The sequence below is a fragment of the Moschus berezovskii genome, chromosome 13 (assembly GCF_049115385.1).
Source record: "Moschus berezovskii isolate FMDL1 chromosome 13, NW_MosBer_1.0, whole genome shotgun sequence".
Classification (NCBI taxonomy): domain Eukaryota; kingdom Metazoa; phylum Chordata; class Mammalia; order Artiodactyla; family Moschidae; genus Moschus; species Moschus berezovskii.
Genome location: NC_142472.1, coordinates 68,270,251 through 68,286,676, shown reverse-complemented (window position 1 = coordinate 68,286,676; position 16,426 = coordinate 68,270,251). Strand labels below are relative to the sequence as shown.

At 37.8% G+C, this 16,426-nt stretch overlaps 1 protein-coding gene across 4 annotated transcripts in view; it reads left to right on the top strand.

The window, feature by feature from the left end:
- The window catches only part of FNDC3A (fibronectin type III domain containing 3A), a 117,978-nt gene that overhangs the window by 26,627 nt on the left and 74,925 nt on the right, over positions 1-16,426 (top strand). For all 4 annotated transcript variants that reach the window (XM_055426108.2, XM_055426110.2, XM_055426107.2 and 1 more), the window contains one exon: positions 16,043-16,118. In XM_055426108.2, coding sequence (XP_055282083.2) covers positions 16,043-16,118 — 76 coding nt within the window. The remainder of the gene's footprint in view (positions 1-16,042; positions 16,119-16,426) is intronic.

Below are 16,426 nucleotides of genomic sequence, written 5' to 3'. Positions count from 1 at the left end.
TGTGCTTTAGGGAATTTGAGCCTTAAATTACGTGAAATGCTCTCAGTTCTAGTCACTACTGGTACCAACAAAAGGAAAGTTCAGATATTTTGGTTTCTTGTGTGGTTCAGCATTTTCCTCTTTCAACTTTACATTCTCTAATTTCTGTTCACTTACCTTCCAAAAATATTGAATGCATGTAAACTTTTGGTAATCTGATCACACAGACCACAGCCTTGTCTAACTCAGTGAAACTAAGCCATGCCCTGTGGGGCCACCCACGATTTACGGGTCATGGTGGAGAGGTCTGACCTCTGACAGAGGTCCACTGGAGAAGGGAATGGCAAACCACTTCAGTATTCTTGCCTTGAGAACCCCATGAACAGTATGAAAAGGCAAAAAGATAGGAACTGAAAGTTGAACTCCCGAGGTCGGTAGGTGCCCAATATGCTACTGGAGAAGAGTGGAGAAATAACTCCAGGAAGAATGAAGGGATGGAGGTAAAGCAAAAACAATACCCAGTTGTGGATGGGACTGGTGATAGAAGAAAGGTCCGATGCTGTAAAGAGCAATATTGCATAGGAACCTGGAATGTTAGGTCGATGAATCAAAGCAAACTGGAAGTGGTCAAACAGGAGATAGCAAGAGAGAACATCGATGGCAAAAACAAGACCGGGAGCTGACTGTGGCTCAGATCATGAACTCCTTATTGCCAAATTCAGACTTAAATTGAAGAAAGTCGGGAAGACCACTAGACCATTCAGGTATGACCTAAATCAAATCCCTTATGACTATAAAGTGGAAGTGAGAAATAGATTTAAGGGACTAGATCTGATAGACAGAGTGCCTGATGAACTATGGATGGAGGTATGTGACATTGTACAGGAGACAGGAATCAAGACCATCCCCAAGAAAAAGAAATACAAAAAACCAAAATGGCTGTCTGAAGAGGCCTTACAAATAGCTGTGAAAAGAAGAGAAGCGAAAAGCAAAGGAGAAACGAAAGATATACCCATTTGAATGCAGAGTTCCAAAGAATACCAAGGAGAGATAAGAAAGTCTTCCTCAGCGATCAATGAAAAGAAATAGAGGGAAACAATAGAATGGGAAAGACTGGAGATCTCCTCAAGAAAATTAGAGATACCAAGTGAAAGTGAAAGGAGAGTGAAAAGTTTGGCTTGAAGCTCAACATTCAGAAAACGAAGATCATGGCATCTGGTCCCATCACTTCATGGGAAATAGATGGGGAAACAGTGGAAACAGTGTCAGACTTTATTTTTGGGGGCTCCAAAATCACTGCAGATGTTGATTGCAGTCAGGAAATTAAAAGACGCTTACTCCTTGGAAGGAAAGTTATGACCAACCTAGATAACATATTAAAAAGCAGAGACATTACTTTGCCAACAAAGGTCCATCTAGTCAAGGCTATGGTTTTTCCAGTGGTGATGTATGGATGTGAGAGTTGGACTGTGAAGAAAGCTGATCGCCGAAGAATTGATGCTTTTGAACTGTGGTGTTGGAGAAGACTCTTGAGAGTCCCTTGGACTGCAAGGAGATCCAACCAGTCCATTCTAAAGGAGATCAGTCCTGGGTGTTCACTGGAAGGACTGATGCTAAAGCTGAAACTCCAATACTTTGGCCACCTCATGCGACGAGTTGACTCTCTGGAAAAGAGTCTGATGCTAGGAAGGATTGGGGGTGGGAGGAGACAGGGACGACAGAGAATGAGATGGCTGGATGGCATCACCAACTCGATGGACATGAGTTTGAGTGAACTCCAGGAGTTGGTGATGGACAGGGAGGCCTGGCGTGCTGTGATTCATGGGGTCGCAAGGAGTCGGAAATGACTGAGCGACTGAACTGAACTGAACTGAAGGGAACATTTCATGCAAAGATGGGCTCAATAAAGGAGAGAAATGGTACGGACCTAACAGAAGCAGAAGATAATAAGAAGAGGTGGCAAGAATACACAGAAAAACTGTACAAAAAAGATATTCATGACCCAGATAATCATGATGGTGTGATCACTCACACTCACCTAGAGCCAGACATCTTGGAATGTGAAGTCAAGTGGGCCTTAGGAAGCATCACTACGGACAAAGCTAGTGGATGTGATGGAATTCCAGTTGAGCTATTTCAAATCCTGAAAGATGATGCTCTGAAAGTGCTACACTCAATATGCCAGCAAATTTGAAAAACTCAGCAGTGGCCACAGGACTGGAAAAGATTAGTTTTCATTCCAATCCCAAAGAAAGGTAATACCAAAGAATGCTTAAACTGCTGCACAGTAGCACTCATCTCACATGCTAGTAATGTTCAGGATTCTCCAAGCCAGGCTTCAGCAACATGTGAACCGTAAACTTCCAGATGTTCAAGCTGGTTTTAGAAAAGGAAGAGGAACCAGAGATCTAATTGCCAACATCTGCTGGATCATCGAAAAAGCAAGAGGGTTCCAGAAAAACATCTATTTCTGCTTTATTGACTATGCCAAAGCCTTTGACTGTGTGGATCACAATAAACTGGAAAATTCTGAAAGAGATGGGAATACCAGACCACCTGACCAGCCTCTTGAGCAACCTGTATGCAGGTCAGGAAGCAACAGTTAAAACTAGACATGGAACAACAGACTGGCTCCAAATAGGAAAAGGAGTATGTCAAGGCTGTATATTGTCTCCCTGCTTATTTAACTTATATGCAGAGTACATCATGATAAATGCTGGGCAGGATGAAGCACAAGCTGGAATCAAGATTGCTGGGAGAAATATCAATAACCTCAGATATGCAGATGACACCACCCTTATGGCAGAAAGTGAAGAAGACCTAAAGAGCCTCTTGATGAAGTGAAAGAGGAGAGTGAAAAAGTTGGCTTAAAGCTCAACATTGAGAAAACTAAGATCATGGCATCCAGTCCCATCACTTCATGGCAAATAGATGGGGAAACAGTGGAAACAGTGGCCGACTTTATTTTTCTGGGCTCCAAAATCACTGCAGATGGTGATTGCAGCCATGAAATTAAAAGACTCTTACTCCTTGGAAGGAAAGTTATGACCAACCTAGACAGCATATTAAAAAGCCGAGACATTACTTTGTCAACAAAGGTCCATCTAGTCAGGGCTATGGTTTTTCCAGTAGTCCGGTATGGATGTGAGAGTTGGACTATAAAGAAAGCTGAACGCCGAAGAATTGATGCTTTTGAACTGTGGTGTTTGAGAAGACTCTTGAGAGTTTCTTGGACTGCAAGGAGATCCAGCCAGTCCATCCTAAAGGAGATCAGTCCTGGGTGTTCACTGGAAGGACTGATGCTGAAGCTGAAACTCCAGTACTTTGGCCACCTGATGCAAAGAGCTGACTCATTTGAAAAGACCCTGATGCTGGGCAATGTTGAGGGCAGGAGGAGAAGGGGACGACAGAGGATGAGATGGTTGGATGGCATCACCGACTCAATGGACACGGGTTTGGGTGGACTCCAGGAGTTGGTGATGGACAGCGAGGCCTGGCGTGCTGCGGTTCATGGGGGCGCAAAGAGTCGAACACAACTGAGCCACTGAACTGAACAGAACTGAAACTTTTGGTTAAGGTCTTTCAAAACTCAAGTGCCTGTCTAGTGTCTTTATCAGAATCTTCTCCATTTCATTAATTTTTTAATTGTTATTTTATAAATCTCCATTACTATTTTATCTCACTTGTCCCTGCAGGATTTTAATTTATGGAGGTGACTTGAGTAAGGACATAGACTGAATTTATGTTACTTACATTTCCTGAGAGAAGAGAGCATGCCATGCCATGCTGGGCCACAGGGAAAACACCAGATTTTGGTCAGGAAGCATAAACAGGCAGAAAGCCTAGAACAAAACCATTAATTAGTGTTTTCTCAGGAAAGACACAACAGGGTCAACAATTTAGGATTGGCTGTTCATTAATTGTGGCAGGCAAGAAATAAGTATTGACAAGGATGTGGAGAACAGGGAACCCTTGTTCACTGTTGATAGGAATGTAAATTGTTGCAGACATTATGAAAAACAATATGGAGATTCCTCAAAAAATTAAAAATAGAACTACCACATGATCCTGAAGTTTTACTTCTGGTATTTATCTGAAGCAAATGAAATCAGTGTGTTAAAGAACATATATGTACTCCTGTGTTGTGTTTGTTACAGCATTATTTGCAATAGCAAAGACGTGGTATGGTCTCACTTATATATGGGATATATTTTTTTATTAATTAATTTATTTTAATTGGAGGCTAATTACTTTACAGTATTGTGGTAGTTTTCACCATACATTGACACGAATCAGTCTCGGGTATACATGTGTCCCCCATCCTGAACTCCCCTCCCCACTCCATCCCTCTGGGTTGTCCCAGTGCACCAGCTTTGAGTGCCCTGTTTCATGCATTGAACTTGGACTGGTCATCTATTTCACATGTGGTAATATACATGTTTCAGTGCTGTTCTCTCAAATCATCTCACCCTCACCTCCCACCAAGTCCAAAAGTCTGTTCTTTATATCTGTGTGTCTTTTGCTGTCTCATGAATAGGGTCGTTCTGTTCAGTTCATTTCAGTTGCTCAGTTGTGTCTGATTTGCAATCCCATGGACTGCAGCACACCAGACCTCCCTCCAACTCCCGGAGTTTACCCAAACTTACGTCCATCGATTCGATGATACCATGCAACCATCTCATCTTCTGTAGTCCTCTTCTCCTCCTGCCTTCAATCTTTCCCAGCATCAGAGTCTTTTCAAATGAATCAGTTCTTCGCATGAGGTGGCCAAAGTATTGGAGTTTCAGCTTCAACATCAGTTCTTCCAATGAATATTCAGGACTGATTTCCTTTAGGATAAACTGGGAGGGTCGTCATTACCATCTTTCTGCATTCCATATATATGCGTTAATATACTGTGTTCGTGTTTTTCTTTCTGACTTACTTCACACTGTAAAATAGGCTCCAGTTTCATCCACCTCATTAGAACTGATGCAAATGCATTCTTTCTAATAAGCTGAGTAATATTTATATAGAATATATTTTTAAATGAGCTCATAGATACAGAGAACAGATTGGTTATTGCAGAGGTGGGGAATTAGGGTGGTGGGCAAACAGGGTGAAGATGGCCAAAATGTACAAACTTCCAGTGATAAATAAATCCTAGGAATGTAATGTACAGCAGAATGACTGTAGTTAGCAGCACCATATTTGAAAGTTGCTAAGAGAGTAGATCTTAAAAGTTATCATAAGAAAAAACTTGTAACTGTGTGGTGGTAGATGTTAACTAAACTTACTGTGGTAATTATCTTGTAATATATTTATATCAAATCATGCTGTACACTTAAAACTACCAATACAATGTTCTGTCAATTATATATCAATATTAAGAAAATAAAAAAATGATTCTGGCAGATTTGGGGCTATACAGGTGGTCTTTAGATGCCTGTTACTTGGCCCTGGGATGATTTAGAGCAGCAGAAATATTGGCTTGGTGTGTAAGAGTTCAGTAAGGGAATTAGTTGGAGCTGTAGACTTGTAATTGGTTGGTTTGCATATGAGGAGTGTGCTCCTGACTGAGCCCTTTGCCACTTCTAAGAATTGGTTAGCCCTGGGATGGGTAGTCTCTTCCCTAGCCAGCTCAACCATAAATGCCAAAGCATCAAGAACACAGGAAATAAGAAAATATGGTTAAAGTAATTGGTTCTGTGATGAACAGATGCTAGAAAGAGAATTTAAGAAAACAGGGAACATGCCCTCAGCTTAGCTCTTTTCAAAGCCTGTTTAAATTATAAGCTACAACCTATATATATAGAAAAGTACATAAAACAAGGATATAGCACGTGATTAGAAAACATAAATTCTTATAACTACCAGCCAGACTAACTGCCAACATCCTCGAAATCGCCTGTGTGTTCCTTCTACATCACAATACCCTCTATGTTTGGAGGTTACCATTATCTTTACTTTTATAGGAATTACTTCCAGACTCTTTTTTTATAGTTTTATGTATGTATGTATCACTAAGCAATAATAATTTAGATTTGCCTATTCTTGATCTTTAATCTATACTATAACTGATCTTTTGTGTCTTGCTGGTTTTATCCAACATTGTGATTCATTTATTGTTAGATATTGCTGAAATGTGTTCTTTTCCTTGCTGTATAGGATTCCATGTATGGATTTACAACAGTATATTCATTTCTCTCTTCTATTCTTGATGGACATCTAGGCAGTTTCTAGTTTGTTGCTGTTTTTTCTTTCGATTTGTCAAAACCCTTTGTATATATTCGCACCAGTGTAGTGAATTGGAGAAGACAATGGCAACCCACTCCAGTACTCTTGCCTATAGAATCCCATGGACGGAGGAGCATGGTAGGCTGCAGTCCATGGGGTCGCTCAGAGTTGGACACGACTGAGCAGCTTCACTTTCACTTTTCACTTTCATGCATTGGAGAAGGAAATAGCAACCCACTCCAGTGTTCTTGCCTGGAGAATCCCAGGGACAGGGGAGGCTGGTGGGCTGCCGTCTATGGGGTCACACAGGGTCAGACACGACTGAAGCGACTTAGCAGCAGCAGTGTAGTGAATGATTTCTCTTATCCTTGTAACCACACTTTTCAGTATCTTGAGGAACAATTCTTAATTTTAATGTAGTCACATTTATCAGTTCTTTTATCTAGAGTTTGTATTTTTTGTTTGTTTAAAAAATTCTTCACTGAGGTAATGAAAATGTTTTTCTACATTATCTTCTAAAAAGTATGGTTTTACTTCGAACACTTTATTCAAAAATTCACTGGAGTTTTCTTCTGTGAATTGTGTTAATTTGATTATTCTTTCATACGTATATCAAATTATCTCACACCATTTATTGAAACAACTGTCATTTTCCTGTTGCTTCACCGTGATATTTATGCCATAAATTAAGTGACCAAAAATCTGTGGAATCTTTTCTGAATTATTAATTCTATTCTGTTGATCTGTTTTGATTATCCCTGTGCCAAGAACACACCAATACTTTAAATGAAGTCTTGGAATCTGGTAGGGCAAACTGTCTCACTTTGTTGTTCTTTGAGAGTATCTTGACATGCTTGGCCTTCACGTTACATACAAACTTTAGAAATAGTCTCTCAGTACACACAGACACAACCTTCTGAGATTCAGATTTGGATTACTGTGCGTCTGTAGATCACATTAGGAGAGAATTGACATCTTTACACTATCGAGTCTTTCAGTCCTTAAAGTTCAAGTTGGTATTCTAAGCTATTATAAATTGTATGCATGTGTATGAAATTTCATGTTCTATTGTTGGTAAATAGAAACACAGCTTGTTTTTGTATATTGCTTTAATATCTAGCAACCTTGCAGGATAATAATCTTTTATTATATTTTTATTATAAGAGAGTGGTATCCCTCCCGTTTTTATTCCTGATTCTTGGACTTGGACTGACTGTGAGAGAAACAGCAACATATATTGGACACCAATTTAGAGCATATGCCACCTCCTAGGAAACCTTGCTGCAGCCCTGCAATGTATTGACACTTAGCTGTTTCTGTAACTTAAAACATTAAATTTTTTACATTATTTTAATGAAATATTTATGAGTATATACACACACTTAAACCTGTTGTGGAAGACAGAATCATCAAATCTAAAGGGAACAGCATCTTAGGGAAATAAAGCATAATGGTCATGGAATTTTGATGGACTCTGATCTAAAAACAATAGATATTCTATTAAATTAACTCCTAGATAGTCTACAGTTAGAATAATTCCTAATTCTGTAGTTAAGGAATTCTGTATTTAGTCAGCTACTGTGCCCCAGAATCATGTAAGAATTGTTTTAAGAGATGTAAGTTGGACTGAAGTGAGGAAGAAATAAAGAATAACTGGTAACGGCACTGAATAAATAAGGAAATGCATTCAACTGAAATTTATCCATGGGATACTGAAAATTCTTTAAAGTGAATCTAATTATAAACTTCTGTAATAAGAGACACTAAATGAAAAGGAGGCTTCTTACAAAGATGATTTTTCCCATGATCTTTTGTATGTTCTTACATTAGCTTAATACAAAGTGAGGGTTTTTTGTCAAAAACTATACAGATGTTTGTAGAACTAGAAGTTGAATTCTGCTTTTTCAGTTCTTATAATGTTTCCCTTTCGATAATAAACTTATGGTTGTTTTATAATCAAGTACTGTTGTATGTCTACTTACCGCCAGATAGAACGCCCAGGATTCAAATTCCTGAAATGCATTTATGTGATATTTCAAAAAAGAACATTTGAAAATCAGACAAATATGCACACGTATATAAACACATGACAGAAAATTATACAAGAAATTATAAGCAGGGACTGACCCCAGAAAAAGAGTTTACATTTTATACAACCTTTTGTACTGTTTGAGTATTTTTTAATCTTGTGGATTTATTACTTTTTAAACTTAAAAAAAAAAGTTCTAACAATTTAAAAAAGGAAAAAAGGCATGCAGGTCCAAGTTTACATACACATATATCACAGGAAGAAAAGCTCTGTACACATATATATCCATTTATTAACAGTGGTTCTTAGGAAAAAGGAGTTTGTTGGCAAGAGGTTAAAATTTTGCTTTATCTGAACTGTTTAAGATTTTAAGAATGTCTTTATTTAAAACCAACATAAGTCAGATAAGTGCACAAGTCATTTCTGTACAGGCAAATTAAAAAACTAAAAGGAGCATAACCCCTGTAACCATCCTCAGGTCAAGCAATAGAACTTTACCAGCACCCCCAAGAGGCTTCTTGGGAAGGATTTGAAAGGTAATCCCAAGAAGTCTCTTGGGAAGGATTATGCTTTTAATCCTTCCTAGAAGTATTCCCTCTCTCCCAAAGAGTATCTATCCCTTTTTACTTCCCCAAACTAATGATTAGTTTTGCTTGTCTTTTAATTTTACATAAGCAGAATTATACAGTATGCATTATTTTGGTCAACATATAACATTCATTCCTGTTACCATTCATAGCATGCATAGTATTTGCTGTTTAATATTCTGTCCTATAAATATGCCTCAGTTGCTTCAATCTATTGTTGATGGAAAATTGAGTTGTTTCCGGTTTTTGCTTACCACAAGTGATTCTTCAGGAACATTCCTGTACACAACTTTTGCACATGTGTATGCTTTTCTTTTGGGTATATACCTAGTAATGGAGTGCATAGGGAATATATTAATATATGTTCAAGTAGTAACTGCTATTATTTTTGTTTGTTCGTTTCTACTTATACATCCCCAATACCTCAAATACAATTGAACTCTTCTCATATTCCCTCAAACACCAAGCTTTTATTACTGCTTCAGTTTTTCCTTATTGGTGAGGACTGTTATTTTCCCCAAATATCTGCTGCTTCCCTCTAGGGAAGATTATTTTTTCCTATCCTACTATTGGCAAAAAAAGAAAAAGGTTTCCAAAGAGGCAGCACCAGTTCCACAAGCAGTATGTTTTTGGCTATTGCTCTGCAGTCAAATCAACGTTTGGAATTGTTCTATCTATTATCTTGATAGATATATATATATACTATTTAAATTTTAAAGGAAATATCCACATGCCTCCTGTGTGAACAAAAATAGATATGCCTCCACTTGGGGAATATCTGAATAAAATACCTATTATTACAGTATCTGTAAACATATAATTGACCGCTTATTGGTCTGTGTACCTATGTAATATGCTTCCCTAATGGCTTAGTCCGGAGAAGGCAATGGCAAGCCACTCCAGTTCTCTTGCCTAGAAAATCCCATGGACGGAGGAGCCTGATAGGCTGCAGTCGCTACGAGTCAAACATGACTGAGCGACTTCACTTTCACTTTTCACTTTCACACATTGGAGAAGGAAATGGCAACCCACTCCAGTGTTCTTGCCTGGAGAATCCCAGGGACGGGGGAGCCTGGTGGGCTGCTGTCTATGGGGTCACACAGAGTCGGACATGACTGAAGTGACTTAGCAGCATTAGCAGCAGCAATGGCTTAGTCGGTAAAGAATCTGCCTGAAGTGCAGGAGACCCAGCTGTGATCCCTGGGTCGGGAAGATCCCCTGGAAAAGGGCATGGCAACCCACTCTAGTATTCTTGTCTGGAGAATCCCATGGACAGAAGAGCCTGGTGGGCTACCGTCCATACAGTCACAAAGAGTCAGACACTACTGAGCGACTTAACACAAGCCTATGTAGTATAAAAACTGATGTTTTAAAACTAAAACCATTGGTAAACTTAACTGGCACATTAATGAGTGATTAGTGTATAAGGAAAGAATTTCATGTTAGCTGCAAAGTTGGCAACAAAGTGCCTGTATGTAACAAAGTACCCTATCTTCTTGGGGATGATTCATTGGACTAATTAAGGGTTTTGGGAGAAAAAGGAGTTTGGAACTGTTTTGATGGAGGGAAATGCTAATTAAAACCTTAGTGATAATGTAAATATTAAGAAACTTGAAATATAGTAAGTCAGTGGAGCAGTGGAATCCTTTGTACACTGCTGGCGCAACTATTTTGGGAAGTGATCTGGCAATATTTAATAAAGCTGAAAAAGTACAGACCTAAAATCTAATATATTCTTCCAGGTAGTTATCCTACAGAAAATCTTATACATGTATACAAGAGCACATGTGTGTGCCTGTTCATTGCTTTGTAATAACAAGAAAACAGGAAGTAATATAAATATCTAACAGTAGAGAAATGAAGAGGATTTGGAGGATTCATGTGATAGAATGCCTAGAATGCCTAAAAGAGGGTTAGGGTTAGAACCACATGCCATTAGCGCCATTAGCGCCACCTGGGAAGCCCTCATATAATGGAATGCTAGAATATAATTACCAGTATTCCATTGTATGAACCTGTACTGTGGATAAATCTTAAAAAGTAAAAGGGTGCATAAAACAGCAAATTAGAAAGGGATATTATATATGATCATTATATTAATATAATGATGCCACTGACGTAAACTGGAAAAAAAAGCCTTACAAATCAATAGTTATGTATCAGTACTAATATTAGATATATACAAACATGAATATTGAACAAAAATGAAAAAGATATACTGCAAGTTTAGGAAAAAATGAACTATAAACATGTTTCTTTTTTCAAAAGAGCTTCTGATGCAACATTGTAAATCTGTTGGATCTTGTATTCAGAATATGTATACTTAGAGCTCAGCAGTGAAAAGACAATTAACCCAATTAAAAACTGGGCAAAGGTTTTGAATACTCATTTCTTCAAAGAAGGTATGTAAATGACCAGTAAGTACATTAAAAGTTGTTCAACATCATTAATGTTTCAGTTCAGTTCAGTCGCTCGGTTGTGTCCAACTCTTGGCAACCCCATGGATTGCAGCACACCAGGCCTCCCTGTCCATCACCAACTCCCAGAGCTTACTCAAACATGTCCATTGAGTCAGTGTTGCCATCCAACCATCTCATCCTCTGTCGTCCCCTCCTCCTGCCTTGAATCTTTGCCAGCATCAGGGTCTTTTCAAAACGGTCAGTTCTTCGCATCAGGTGGCCAAAATATTGGAGTTTCAGCTTCAGCATCAGTCCTTCTAATGAATATTCAGGACTGATCTCTTTTAGGATGGACTGGTTGGATCTTCCTGCAATCCAAGGGACTCTCAAGAGTCTTCTCCAACACCACAGTTCAAAAGCATCAATTCTTCGGTGCTCAGCTTTTTTTATAGTCCAACTCTATACAAAACTACTGGAAAAAACATGGCTTTGTTTAGACGGACCTTTGTTGGCATTAATGTTCAGTTAATTAATGTCGACATTAATGTTTAGAAAAATTCAAGTGAAACCACTTCATACCCAGTAAAATGGCTAGAATAAAAAAGTCAAATAGTAGCAAGTGTTAACAAAAACTTGGAAAAATTGAAACGTTCATATGCTGCTGGTGACAATGTAAACTGGTGTATCCACTTTGAAAACAGTCTGGCAATTCCCCAGTCAAACATGCAGTTATGATGTAACACAGCAGTTCTTCTTCTATGTATTTACTCAAGAGAAATGAAAACATATGCCATATAAAAATGTGTACAGCTTTTCTATTAATAGGCCAAAGGTGGTAACAATCCAAATGTTCATCAACAAATGAATAAACAAAATGTGATACAGTGAAATGTTATTCTGCCATAAACTGTAATGAAGTATTCCACAGTCTAGATAAAAGATTAAATGTAAAACAAAAAGAATCCTAATTAAAGGAAATGTTAATTGTTTTTGAGGGTCTGCTGTATGTCAGGCACTGTGCTGGCATTTTACGTACAGTGTTTCTGTTAATCCTTCAAAAACACTACATTTTAGAAAAGAGGACACTAAAGTTCATGGAGTTTAAATTGTCTAAAAACCATATTTATTAAGCAATAGAGCAGAATTTCAGTGTAGAATTGTCTGATTCCAAATTCACATTTTTTCTGTTATAGTGCTATTATTTCTAAAAAAGCAGTTGTGAAGACAGATGACCCTAATAGAAAGTATTTTCTGTTTACCACATATTATATTGCATACCTTGTATTCTAGCTTAGCATTGTAATTGGCTGTAACTAATTTCCCTTAATGATTCATCCATATATCCTCAGCTCTGCAAAACATGCCTAATGTTTAGTATTTGCTCATTAATTACTTGTCAGTTAAAGAGTGAATGGTTAACAGATCTCAATTGTTTGTCAATATGCTGGTATTCTTACCTGAGTTTGAAAATTATTTTCCTTCATAGGACTAAGAATTAAATTCATTAGTTTGATAGGTGCCCTTTTATTTACAGTTATTAATCTCTATGTAGACTTCAGCTGAAATATGTTACATCAGCCAGCCCAACTACAGATTGACAGGATCCAGTGAAGAACAAAGCATGATTCAAAGTTCTTAATAGTGAAATCAGCTTAATAACATTTTGATGTTTAATTAATTCATATTTGTTTGTGAAATCAATTTCCTGGCTTAATTTCTCAGGAAAATCATATAATGAATTCAAATTTAGACATAATAAGATTGGGTATCTGCAGTTTATCAAGGTAAATAAATCCAGAAATTAGTTGGAAATACAGTTTTGGAGTTTGGGGAACCTAGAGCTATACTCAGTAGCCATTAACTACATGCGGCTATTTTATTAAAATAATGAAGATTAAAGAAGATGAGTTCTTCATTCTCGCTAGTCACATTCCAAATGCTCAGTAGCACTTGTGTACATTTTCAGGCCATGTATAGCCAAATATAGCTAGAGGCTATTATCAGACAGCACCATTATAGAATACTTTCATCATCACAGAAAGTTTTATCAGCTAGCCCTGTTCTCAAATTCAGAAGAAAAGATTTATGAGCTATTTAGAGACTGAACAGTAGTTAATTCAGCGAACTTGTTCATCTTCTGTAGTCTCTGCATATAAAAATAAATAGACTGAAGTAAAGGGCTCATGTGTATTGTAGTAGAGTTGACAACATACTAACAAGTGAATACAGTCATGTACCAAGTATTTTAATAGAAGGATATACAAAGTGCTGTGTCTCTAATACAGGAATTACCTAACCCTGCTTTAGGGTGTCAGCTTGTTGAAGGATGAGTTGTATTTCCTGAAGAAGGAAATAGTTCCTCATAGGAAAATGTCAGCAGAAGTCAAGTGTGAATCAGATTGTGCTGGAGAATAGTAAATAAATCATAGGCCAGCAAATGAAAATGAAACTTTTGACTATGGAATACTAGATTGAACGGAATAGAGCAGACGGATAGCTGAAAAGTTATAGGGTGGTCAGTGCAGGAAAATATGGAAAGTAAGAGGTAGGCAGGTGTCCAGCATCAGTTCAGGAGAAATCTTATAAACATTGTGTCCTGTGTATGTTCTCTCTCTGTCCTGTAAATTGGTGCGTTTCTCCTACACTAGAGGGCATATCCTTAAAGCAACAGATCTGCACTGATAAAAATAATAAAAAATTATTCACTCATTATTGTGTTTCCTTTAAAATCCCATGGTCATGTATGGATGTGAGAGTTGGACTGTGAAGAAAGCTGATCGCCGAAGAATCGATGCTTTTGAACTGTGGTGTTGGAGAAGACTCTTGAGAGTCCCTTATACTGCAAGGAGATCCAACCAGTCCATTCTAAAGGAGATCAATCCTGGATGTTCATTGGAGGGACTGATGCTAAAGCTGAAACTGCAATACTTTGGCCACCTCATGCGATGAGTTGACTCATTGGAAAAGACTCTGATGCTGGGAAAGGTTGGGGACGGGAGGAGAAGGGGACGACGGAGAATGAGATGGCTGGATGGCATCACCGACTCTGTGGACATGAGTTTGAGTGTACTTCGGGAGTTGGTGATGGACAGGGAGGCCTGGCGTGCTGTGGTTCATGGGGTCGCGGAGAGTCGGACACGACTGAGCGACTGAACTGAACTGAACTGAGATATTATTAATAAATGATTATGCCCTGACATTTGGATGAAGTTTAGCACTTTGATGTAGTAGTTCAGATTCCAAGGTGGTAAATGTTCATTTGAAATTGCCTCACTTTAAGTAGTTAATTGATAAGTTTTAAGTCCACTGCACTGGGAGTTTACCTTAAGAGAAAGTTTGTTTGAATGGTCTTGTAAAATGAAGTAACTTTTCAGTTACTTAATCTCTTATTTTACTTTTAAAAAAATAAATCTGCATTGGACTAAATGATATCTCAGGTTTCCTTAGCTCTGACTTTCCCCAGGCTCTATGCCCTGTTTGTTTAGAGGTGTTCATGGCAGGCTTGCTGATTTCTGTTATCTATCTATGCATCTTGGTCCTTCTCTATCCTTCTCACTCCAGAGATGTCTTCTTCTGCTGTCTTGTTTTTTTTGAAAATTCTTTCTTTCTTTAAGAAAATAATTTTATATATCCTCTTAAATTTTATGTTTTCTTCCATAACTTCACCAAGCCACTGTATTTTTTATTATTATTATTTATTAGGAAACTTAATAAATATTAAATGTTAATTATATTTTTCTAGATTTTTCTAGTTTTCATTAGTGTATATACTAAGCATAGTTATAACTTTAATCAGGGACATTTTCATTACACTTTTTTGTGTTACGTTTATGTAACATTTTGTATTAGTATTTGCATGTATCATCGTGTTGTTAAGTCGCTAAGTTGTATCTGACTCTTTTTCAACCCCATGGACTGTAGCCCTCCAGGCTCCTCTGTCCATGGGGTTTCCCAGGTAAGAATACTGGAGTCGGTTGTCATTTCCTACTCCAGGGGATCTTCCCAACCCAGGAATTGAACCCACATCTCCTGCATTAGCAGGTGGATTTGTTAGCTCTGATCTAGCCGGGAAGCCCATGTATCATCATAGCCTACTTCTAAGAATAGTCTCCATGATACGGCATTATTTACAGTCATTATAAATTTTAATCTGCCCTTTGGTGGTAGCCATCTTATCCAAAACATATGTTTCAAGCATATGTTTTATCTGTTATTCAGGAAGTAATATAAATATTAGTAGTATGAGTATTTAAGTTCAGAATACTTAACGCTCAATAGCTGTATGTATCTCTGTTCAAAATGCTAAGAGAGCTAGAAGTTAACTATTGGCACATATTCAGGCAATTACTTGTATCAGTTGTCCACTCACCCCCTGTTGACAGTATTAACTGAAACCAGTCATTAAAAGCATTTTCTCCAAAGAATGACGAAAGAAAACTGCCGGGCTGATCTGTCCTGTGAATTGAGTGAGGTCTTAAGCATGGCAGCATGGATACAAGGATGTCAGAAATGAAAGGAGCTGAGTGGAGAAGAGAACCTGCTCAGTAATTTTACAGAGTGTGGTGTAACTGTCAGATCTGAACTCTGGTTTCTAAAGGGGTTAGAAATTGGAAGGTCAGCAGTGAAGTGTTTTTTTTTATTCCCTTACTTTTGGCTTAAGTCTGATCTCCAGAAAAGTGAAGTAATTAATTTTTTCAACAAATGTGTAGTTCCCATTTCCCTTCCCTGTTAAATAGCATACATCTACTCTCTTAACTTGCAGCATTTAATATCTTGATATGCAGATTTGATCTGCTGTTCTTATAATTAATACTTCTTCCCCTCATTTTAAGGTTATTCTGGTACAAGTTAATCCAGGGGAAGCATTTACAATAAGAAGAGAAGATGGACAGTTTCAGTGCATTACAGGTAAGAATGGTAATTTATTATCATTTGAGACAAGACTAAAGTTTATGATAACATAAAAGTGTTATATGCTTGTGGTTTCTTCTTTTCTAACTGCCACCACACCAAGGCACGAATTTTGCATACTTTATGGCTTAACTATTGTAGTAACATCCCAATTAGTCTCTTTCCCAGGGTTTCTTGGTTAATATACTATAATGGTGTTCATGTCACTCCCCTGCTAAAAAATCTTTGGTGGATCCAGTTCAGTTTCCTTAGGCTTTTTGAAAGATCATTTCATCATTCTTGCTTGCTTTTCCCCCACTTTCCTT